At 36.4% G+C, this 11,065-nt stretch overlaps 1 protein-coding gene across 1 annotated transcript; it reads right to left on the bottom strand.

The window, feature by feature from the left end:
* Positions 1–423: 423 nt before the first annotated feature.
* Positions 424–10,517, bottom strand: LOC114885997 (protein CC2D2B-like; the record flags this gene model as incomplete). The annotated part of the gene is made up of 4 exons (XM_029206775.1): positions 10,479–10,517; positions 10,060–10,157; positions 5,263–5,403; positions 424–589 (listed from the first exon to the last, which is right to left on the bottom strand). Coding segments are annotated over exons 1-4 (444 nt in total), but the record flags the coding sequence as incomplete, so codon positions are not given.
* Positions 10,518–11,065: the final 548 nt, after the last annotated feature.

Here is an 11,065-nt window from a genome sequence, read left to right as displayed (position 1 = left end):
ATACCATAGAGCTATAGTGGCAATTAAATGTGCAAATATATTTTTTAAACTCAGCATGCTAAGTGCCTGGTATATGGTACTCACTCAAGAAATCTAACGTTATTAGAAAAACAATACAATTACTAGACAATATATAATGAAGAAATAATCCTTTAAAAATGCTTACAGTGAACATCTAGATAAGTTTGTTAATTCTGCTGTGAAAGAAATTTGTGGCATCAAGGTAATTGGATTTATTCTTTCAATATCTATTTCTTCAAATTCTGAAGCTAAATATGAGAAGCTCTAGAAACAGAAAAATAAATATATAATTTATAATGTAAGTTCACTGCTTAGGACAATTATTCTTAAAATTACACTTTATTTCTTATATTTGTCCTTTTCTTGGGTAACTGTTACAAATACCAAGATTTCCTATTCTACCAAACAAATATTATAACTAGCTAAGATGAGTTGAATGTTATTTTGCAATATAAATACCTCCTGTTTCTCCCCATTCTTAAATGCTTTTCCTTCAGTTTTCTTCTGAGTCTCATACATTTTTGACAGTTCTTCTTGTTTTTGTTCATTACATTTATTCATTTTCATCCTAATTAATAATAAATAGAATTATTTAAAGCAGGAATAATGGATTTGAGAGTTGTTAGAGATCTTGCCAACACACACACACACACACACACACACACACACACCACAATTTCTTACATAAAATAATTTTACATCCCAAGGAAATTATCAATATGATACACACACATATATATGTATATACACAAAACTTCATAAACTTGTTCTTAGTTTTCACAGATTTCTCCCTACTTAGTGTCTTCAGCCTTTTCTAAGGACATCAAGAAACCTCTCTGGTGAGAATGAGTAACCAAGGGGGATGGAAGACACAAATTTAAGGGCACATGCCATGTTTCCTCTCATTTTGCTTCCTCTCATATTTTTAAAAAAATTTTTGGCCGTGCCACATGGCATGCAGGATCTTAGTTCCCCGACCAGGGATTGAACCCATGCCCCCTGTATTAGAAGCATGGAGTCTTAACCCCTGGACTGCCAGGGAAGTCCCTCTCATATTTTTTAAGCTGTGAGAACATGAGCATGTGTAAGGGCAGGACACTATAGGAATATTAAGTGGTAAATCTCAGTTATACTCCTTGGGGTTTATGCATAAACAGTAAGCAGTTCATGACATTACTACTACCACTACCACAACTACCACCACCACCACCACTAACAACAACGACAACTACTACTACAACTAGTATCACCACCAACAATGATGACAACTACTACTACTACCACTACTACAACTAGTACCACCACCACCACCACCACTACCACTAACAACTACTGCTACTACCACCACTACTATTACTACCACCAGTACTACTACTAGTAGTAGCAGCAGCTAACTTTTACATTGTACTTACTAAGCACATGCCAGGCAATATTCTAAGGACTTTATACGTATTAACTCATTTAATTCTCACAGCAACCCTATGAAATAGGTATTACTATTATTCCTCTTCTATTAGTAGTCCAGCAAAACCCCAGTTCTCTGGAACCCTTTCAGAAAATAATTGGTCTGGGAGTTGACTTTTTATTCTTTTCAGTTCAAAGTTCAGTTTTTTATTTTTAATCTTTTAAAAAGGAGATTCTTTGATAAGTATTATATACTCTGTTGGGAATAGAAAATGGTGCAATTGCTTTGGAAAAGTCTGGCAGTTCCTCAAAATGTTAAGCACTGAGTTACCATATGACCCGGCAATTCCATTCCTAGGTATATACCCAAGAAAAACAAAAACTATATCTATACACGTGAGGAGTGACTGCTAATAGGAAGATAGTTCTATGGGGGGGGGGTGCCTAAAATGTTATAAAATGATAATTGTGGTGATGCTTGCACAATGCTGTGAACATACTAAAAACCATTGAACTGTACACTTGAAATGGATGAACTGTATGGTATGTGAAGTATATCTCATTATCATTGTAAAATATCATATGCTTTTTGCCTTTTGCAGTAAAATATAGGGAACCTAGTGTAGATACTACCTATATGGGCTAGAGACCAGACTACCTGTGTTGAAGCCCAGACCCATTACTGACACTATGGAATTGGGGCAAGTTACTTAAGTACTCTATGCCTTACTTTTCTCATCTGAAAATTGGGTTGTTATGAGAATTAAATGCACTAATTCATGTAGAGTGCTCAGTCCAGTGCTTGGAGTATAACAAACACTCAACAAATATTATTATTGTTTTCCTCTGATTCAGGGTAATCAATATGAAAGTCATTTAACTTATTGTTTAATCCAAGGGCTCACAAACTTTGTCACATATTAAACTCACCTGGGGATATTTTTAAAGTTCCTGATGCCCAGACCATACTTCATACCAACTGAATCATAATAGTGGTTTTTAGATCTCTCCCAGGTGATTCCAGTGTAGAGTAACTTAGGCAATGTACAGCACTGAGGCAATAGGTGTTTTAACAGGCGGTCTTTTTTGAGGAGATCACTGAGACAGTGATCTTGGTTCCATAGCTTCCTCCTTTCTATTCAGTAGCTCTGGGAAATGACATGGATTTTCCTGCTTGAATAGATTGCTCTTTCTATATCTTTTAAAAGCCCCTTTGACAGTTATCTGGATCCCTTCCAGGCAAGTAGGAGCCGAACAGAGAACACAGGTGAAGACAATATACAGGAATCTGGGTTCACCGTGCTACTTACCAGTGCTGTGGTTTGGGTTCAGTAGCCAAAATACAACAAGGTCTGTGGCTACTTACCCAGGCAGTTTCTCTAAGTTTAATGTAGTGTTGGTAACATGTGACAAGGAAAATTTATTGCCTGAATGAGAAGACAGGACTATATCCTCAATTTCCTGCTATTTTATTCTGCCACCATCACTTCATCAAACCTGCTCTAATTTCTCAATCAGTAACCTCCATGTGAGGAAATCCAATGAACATTTTTAGTCCTAGACTTAACTGATACTTCAGAAGCATTAAACACTATTAACCCTCCCTCCTATTTAAAATACTCCCCTTTCTTTGCCTCTGTGGCAAAACACTCTAACTGGTGTTTCTCTGTCCCTCCTCTGGTTTCCCCTCCTCTATCAAGCCATTCAAGGCAGTTTCTCAAGATTTAGCTCTCGGCCCTCTTTTCATCTCATTCTCTACCCTCTTCCTAAGCAGATTCATGCACACGCATGGCTTCAATTACTATTACTCTGCCACAAAATTCAGCATTTTTCTTTCTAGTACAAACCATACATCCAGCTGCCCATTCAGTTGCTTTATTTAGGGATGTCTCAAAAGCTTATCAACTTCGATATGCCCAAAACCAAATAAATGAAGAAAAGATAACCTGAGCTTAGTGTCTAGGTCCCAGGTCTTCCTGTCATAAGTACTGTCTTTCACATAGGCCTGGCTACAAGCTTATTCAATTAGGGTTCACAAGGTGAAGGCCTGTGGTGAGGTTGCTGGTGATATACCTAGCCTGGAAACAGAGTTCCCAGGAGCACCTTCAAACATCAGCTTTTCTAGTTGATCAGAATGATACTTTGCTCTTTGTAGTGAGGTGGGTGGACCTAGAGTCTTGTCATACAGAGTGAAGTAAGTCAGAAAGAGAAAAACAAATACCGTATGCTAACACATATATATGGAATGTAAAAAAAAAATGGTTCTCAAGAACCTAGGGGCAGGACAGGAATAAAGATGCAGATGTAGAGAATGGACTTGAGGATATGGGGAGGGGGAAGGGGAAGCTGGGACGAAGTGAGAGAGTCACATTGACATATATACACTACCAAATGTAAAACAGATAGCTAGTGGGAAGCAGCTGCATAGCACAGGGAGATCAGCTTGGTGCTTTGCGACCACCTAGAGGGGTGGCATAAGGAGGGTGGGAGGGAGGGAGACGCAAGAGGGAGGGGATATGGGGATATATGTATGCATATAGCTGATTCATTTTGTTATACAGCAGAAACTAACACAACATTGTAAGGCAATTATACTCCAATAAAGATGTTTAAAAAAAAAAAAAAAGAATGATACTTCGATCAAGTGAAATGCCCCATTTTAGCGTAGCTGGGGCTAGCTAGTCCTGTACGGCCAAACTCATCACTGACACTGTGGGGTTTAGTTCAGAAGTCTACAGGAGCAATCTGGAGAGGCAAACCCAAGCCAAAGTCCACAGGGAAAGTTGAATGGTAAATGTCAGAAGGAACAAATGCAAAGGGCCTCAAGTGGGATCGGAGTTTAGTAGAATAAGAGTAGGTGGTGAGCAGGAATATTGATCCAGAGCTACTGTTCTGAACAAGCTTATTGCATCTGTGACTCTCCTTTTCTGAAGAGGGGCTCATAATGCAAGAGTGTATTAGACCGGTATAAAATATGAGAGACAAGTCAGCAAGTTTACATGAATTCAGGAGCCTAAGATAAACAAAGTCCATGCTGGGTTAGGTTTAGAAACTGTCAGAAGCACTTTTGTTAAAAACTACTACAGCAGGAAAAAAAATCAACAAAGCTAAACATCTTTCTTAATTCCCTGAAATTATACTAATCTTTTATAGTTTTGAAAAACAAAAGACGCAGGACAACGGCTTGTGGGAGAGAACCAGTTATTTCACTGTGGGTTCACAAACAGCTTAAGAAGTGATTAACAAGCAAAGTTTTTAATTTGTAACTATCTCCTCCACTAGATATGTTTTTGTGACTTACATGTTCCATCTAGAAGTATGATCGCTGGGTCTATGTTTAACTTTATCAAAAAGTGCCAAACTGTTTCCAAAGTAGCTGCACCATTCTGCATTTCCACCAGCCATCAGTGAGAGTTCCTGTTGCTTTGCCAGCATTTGTTATTGCCTTTTTCTTTTCTTTCTTTCTTCTCTCTATTCTTTTCTCTTTTTTTTTTTGGATTTTAGCCATTCTAATAGGTGTGTAGTGTATCGCATTGCGGTTCTAGTTTACATTTCCCTACTGACATAACATAATGTTGAGCATTGTTTCCTGTGTTCATTTGCCATCCATATACCTTCTTTAATGAAGTGTCTGTTCAAATCTTTTGCCCATTTTTAAATTGAGTTGTCTTATTAAGTTGTAAGTATTGTTTATACATTCAAGATACAAGTTCTTTGTTGACTATGTCAAATAGTTGACTAGCTTCTGGATTTTCTTTTCCAAGTTACTTTGAATTCCCAGTTATTCGTGGGCAGCTCCTCAGGAGACCTATAAGAACAAATAGAGCAGCCACTCACCTCTGAAACTGCAACTTTATCGAGGTGCTTGTAAACCCTTGGCGTTGTCGAAGGGATTTCATCTGTTTCCAAGTCCATAATATACTCTGTAGTAGGGAGAAGTCCTTTTCCTTTTCTAAGTCATAGAGCTGTTTTGTATTCCTACAATAATGTTAGATTAAAAATATGTTAGTGGGGCTTCCCTGGTGGTGCAGTAGGTAAGAATCTGCCTGCTAATGCAGGGGACATGGGTTTGAGCCCTGGTCTGGGGAGATACCATATATCACAAAGCAACTAAGCCCATGAGCCACAACTACTGAGCCCATGCACCACAACTACTGAGCCTGTGCTCTAGCACTCGCAAGCCACAACTACTGAGCCCACGTGCTACAACTACTGAAGTCTGCGTGCCTAGAGCCCGTGCTCTGCAACAAGAGAAGCCACCGCAATAAGTCCACACACTGCAATGAAGAGTAGCCCCCGCTCGCCACAACTAGAGAAAGCCCGCGTGCAGCAACGAAGACCCAATGCAGCCAAAAACAAATAAATTTTAAAAAATATGTTAGTGGATTAGAACTACAGTACAAGTCATTACAAATGGCCTGGAAGAATGTATTGTACTAACTCTTCTGGGCCCCCCCACCCTTCTTTTTTTTAATTTTACCCACATCTTGATGTAGAGAATGAAATTCCATTTAGAGATTCATACCTCTTAAAGATTTTTCACTATTCAAAAGTGCTCTGCTAACATCCATGTATTTCCAGATTTTCTGGACATTCTGTAGTATATTTCTTATACATTTTTTCAGATTAACAATTAGAACCATTGCTTCAAATTTAGAGGTACTTTGCCTGACGGGTAGTGAGCAGATTATCTGGATGCTGAAGTAATATACTATTACTGGTTTCCTGACTTTGCAAACACACTATAGTGTGGCAAATTATGCTGATTGATTTTCTAATATTAAATCATCCTTGCATTCCTGGAATGACCACAGTTTAGCTATATTATTTGATAAAATTCTGTTTAGCATATTTCATGAATGAAATTGGGTTGCAGTATTTTTTGTGTTGTTGTTAGGTTTTAATTTCAAGGATAATATAACCTCATAAACTGAAGTCCCGAGTTTATCAATTTTTTATCAAACATCTGGATTTGTTGATTCTATCCTAGCTTCCTTATTAATTTCTCTTCTCTTTATTTCATTCCTTCTATCCTTTTCCCTAGCTTTCTAAGAAAGATGCTTAGCTCATTAATTTTCAACCTTTCTTTTTCTCTAATATATGTATTTAAATAGTCAAATTTTCCTCTGAGAATTATTTTAGCTGTATCTCACAAATTTTGATACATATTAGTTGTTTATCAGTAAATTCAAAACATTTTCCAATGATCAATATGATGTCTTCTCTGGTTAACAAATTATTTAGACCTGTATTTCTTAATTTCCATACATATGGAGATTTCCTAGCAATATTTTTTGCATTTTTGTGTTGGGTTTCTGCACTAAATGATTTAAATCCTTTGAATATATTGAGACTCTGAGATTTGTTGAGATAACATAAGGTCAATTTTTGTAAATGTTCCATGTGTTCTTGAAGAAAGTGGTATTTTGCAGTTGTTAGGTACAATATTCTACAAATACACCAAGTCAAGTCTATTAAGCATGTTGTTCAAATCTTCTATATCCTTAATGAGATTTTTTGGTTTATTTATTCCATCAGTTACTGAGAGGAATGTGTTAAAATTGCCCAATACATTTGTGAATTGCTATTTTTCCTTATATTTCTGTCAAATTTTGCTTTATATATTTTGAAGCCATATTATGATATGCATATATGTATATGTCTCTCTGTGTGTGTGTGTGTGTGTATGCACACGTGTGAATTAAACCATATATTCTGATGTGGCCCTCTAGCTCTAGTAAAGCTTTTTGCCATAAAGATCTATTTTATCTTATACTAACTTAGCTATGCCAGCTTTCTTTTGTTAGTGTTTATGTGGCATGTTTTTTCCATTATTTTGTTCTCTAACTTTCTATATCCCTATGTTCTAGATAAGTTTCTCCTAAATAAAATATAACTGGATTTTTAAAAATCCAATTATTGGACTTCCCTCATGGCACAGTGGTTAAGAATCCGACTGCCAATGCAGGGGACACGGGTTCGAGCCCTGGTCCAGGAAGATCCCACATGCCATGGAGCAACTAAGCCCGTGCACCACAACTACTGAGCCTGTGCATCACAACTACTGAGCCTGTGCACCACAACTACTGAGCCCATGTGCCACAACTACTGAAGCCCATGCACATAGAGCCCACATTCTGCAACAAGAGAAGCCACCACAGTGAGAAGCCTGCTCACTGCAACGAAGAGTAGCCCCCGCTCGCCACAACTAGAGAAAGCCCGCGCGCAGCAACGAAGACCCAATGCAGCCAAAAATAATAAAAATAAAATAAAATTCAGACATAACTGCCACAAAGAAAAATTCCAGAAAAAAATCCAATTATTTTAATCCAGTCTAGATAAAAATGGATCACTTAACTAGTTCACTTAGATATATTTAGGTTTAACTCCACCATTTTCTTTTACGCTTTCTCCTTGTCTCCTCAGTCTCTACAGTCTCTTTTCTCTCTTTTTTTTTTTTTTTGCCTTCTTTTGGATTGTTTGAGTATTTTCTTATTATACTATTTTCCTCTTCAATTGATTTGGAAGTTATATTTTTTAATTCTCTTTCTTTAGAGGTCATAAGTTAAAATCTAAGTCCTTGATTTATCAAAGTCTAATATTAAGCTTTACCTTTATTCTCCTCCTAGTCAATGCAAATATCTTTAATTACATTTACCCTTCTCCATTCTTTACTCCATTCTAAAAGTTTTATTTTATTTTATTTTATTTTGCGGTACGCGGGCCTCTCACTGCTGTGGCCTCTCCCGTTGCGGAGCACAGGCTCCGGACGCGCAGGCTCAACGGCCACGGCTCACGGGCCCAGCCGCTTCGCGGCACGTGGGATCCTCCCGGACTGGGGCACAAACCCGTGTCCCCTGCATCGGCAGGCGGACTCCCAACCACTGCGCCACCAGGGAAGCACTAAAAGTTTTATATTTTAACTCTCTCTATATTTTTATACCCTGTAAGACATCATTACATCACTACATGATTGTTCATTGAGACTTACCCACATATTTACCACTCTCTTTGCTACTCAGTCCTTCCTTACTTGCTCTGTGTTCCTTATGCCAATGACTGTTCTTTGCCTTAAGTTGTAGTTAATTTTATAAATAACACTAGTTTGTTTTGTAAATACTGAAGGTTTCTGTTCATTCACTCATTCATTCAACTAACATTTATTGAGAGTTCACTATGTGCCAGTACTTGTACAAGACATATGTCAACTTCCTCAAGTAATATTGTTTGCATTTAACTAGGTTATTCTAGGAAACCAATTATTTAAAACAACTTGCCTCTAGTGGTTAAGAGCTTGTAGAGCCATTTCAGGTCAATGGGCAGAGAGTCAGGGAAATTCTTTAACTATCAAATCACTCTCACAGTTGTCATATCTTTGTGCACAGTTTAACTTTCTACCCAAAAAGTACCTCCCAGAGAGCTTTCCTGCTTTTGAAGATTCCTTGACACATAATCATGTGTTGTCCTGAAATTATTTTTCCAGTTATTTTATTCTTTCCTAACTTCTCTTCCCCACAAGTCTATCAGCCAATGATTCCCAACTTGTAGATCACGTTTTTTTACAGGGGTCCTTAACTCTATATACTATCTGAGTATTGTTTTTAGACTGAATTAATAATATATCTTGCACATATGTGTATGTGGACTAATTCTCAAACATATACAAACACTTGAGATAAATATAATCCAAGTCAATTGAAAGGTATTAATAAGCTCATAGTAGTTTTTAATCAACATGTATTTTTTTAAAATAGACTGTAAAACTACAACTACTTTCATGTGACACCTCTATGAAATATTCTTACACAAAAATGAGTTTTTACAAAAGGTTGGAACCATTTCTATAACTGCCTAAAGACTAAGGATCTTCAGCAATCCCACTCCCGGGTATATACACAGAAACAAAACTCTAATTTGAAAAGATACATGCACCCCAGTGTTCATAGCAGCACTATCTACAATAGCAAAGATATGGAAACAACCCCCAAGGGCCCATCAACAGATGATTGGCTTAAGAAAAAAAAAATACACACACACACACACACACACACACACACACACACACACACACTGGAATATTACTCAGCCATAAAAAAGAATGGAATAGTGTAATTTGCAGCAACATATGGACCTAGAGAATATTTTACTTAGTGAAGTAGGTCAAAAAGAGAAAGACAAATACTATATGACATCACTTATATGTGGAATCTAAAAAATAATACAAATGAATCTATACACGAAACAGAAGCAAACTCCAGATGTAGAAAAGAAGATTATGGTTACCAAAGGGGAGGAGGGAAGGAGGAACAAATTAGAAGTATTGGATTAACAGATACAAACTACTATACCTAAAATAGACAAGCAACAAAGATTTACTGTATAGCACAGGGAATTATAGTCAATATCTTGTAATAACCTATAATGGAATATAATCTGAAAAAAATACAACTGAATCACTTTACTGCACACCTGAAACTAATAAAATATTGTAAATCAGCTATACTTCAATTTAAAAAAGAGAGTAAGGATATTGTTATTTTCTTATTTTATATCATCCATAGCATTGTACTATACTCTGTCTAAAGAAATTACTTAATAAATGCTTGATGAATACATGAATGGCCTAAAACCTACCTTATCTGCCAATAATAATCCTGTAAAGTTTTTCTGGTCAGCTGGCTTGTTTCCAAATTCTCATTTGCTAATTTGGTAGCATCCTTCAGTGCTTTAAGCTACAACAAAGAAAAGAGCTTTTTTGATACATTTCATCCATTTGTTACCATCACGCCAATTCACCTGTAGGTCTAGGTATGAGCAGCAGAAGCACAAGTGTATAACTTTTTGTGTATTACTGTCTTGTCTTCCAAAATATATTTTATATAAGCACCTTGGGGCAGAACTGAGAAGAGCCTCAATATTTGTCTAAGAAACAAACATTATACCTTGAAACTTCTAAGTAATTAGTTTATCAATTAATATAAAGAAATGCCAATCAATCAAGATGGCATATTGAGCACAGGCATCTTATCTTCTACCTAAAATCCCATGGTTACAGAAAAGATATCTATCTCTCTATCCATATCCACTACCATCATCACAACCATACCTATACATGTATTTTATAATTATATCTACACATCCATATCTCATTATAAAAGAATAAGTGTATAACAACATAGGATAACAAGTAAAATAAAATCAGCAAAATATATGGAGGAAAGTATAAAACAGACAGAAATATCCACAGAGAATATCGACAGAGAAATAAAACCAGAGGAAACAAAACCCTAAAATGTGCAGAAGTCGTCTATCACAGTTAGCGACAGTTTGTGGCAACTCCACGACTAGAGTCAACTGATATAAACTTTCACTGGAAGACATAAGAGAAGACCTCAACAACTGTGAAGACATACTACATTCCTAGATGAGGAAACCCAATTTTTTATAAAGATAAAATTTCTTTCAAAATTAACATAACAATGCAATTACAATAAAAATGGTAATACAATCTTTTTTAAAAATTTTATTGGAGTATAGTTGATTTACAATGTTGTATTAGTTTCAGGTGTACAGCAAAGTTAATCAGTTATACATATACATATATCCACTTTTTTTCTTTTTTTAGATTCTTTTGGTAATA

Source organism: Monodon monoceros, unplaced genomic scaffold, assembly GCF_005190385.1.
Source record: "Monodon monoceros isolate NGI ecotype Baffin Bay Population unplaced genomic scaffold, NGI_Narwhal_1 Contig1451_ctg1, whole genome shotgun sequence".
Classification (NCBI taxonomy): Eukaryota; Metazoa; Chordata; class Mammalia; order Artiodactyla; family Monodontidae; genus Monodon; species Monodon monoceros.
Note: the sequence above shows the minus strand (reverse complement) of the source record. Positions and strands in the feature narration are given on the sequence as shown.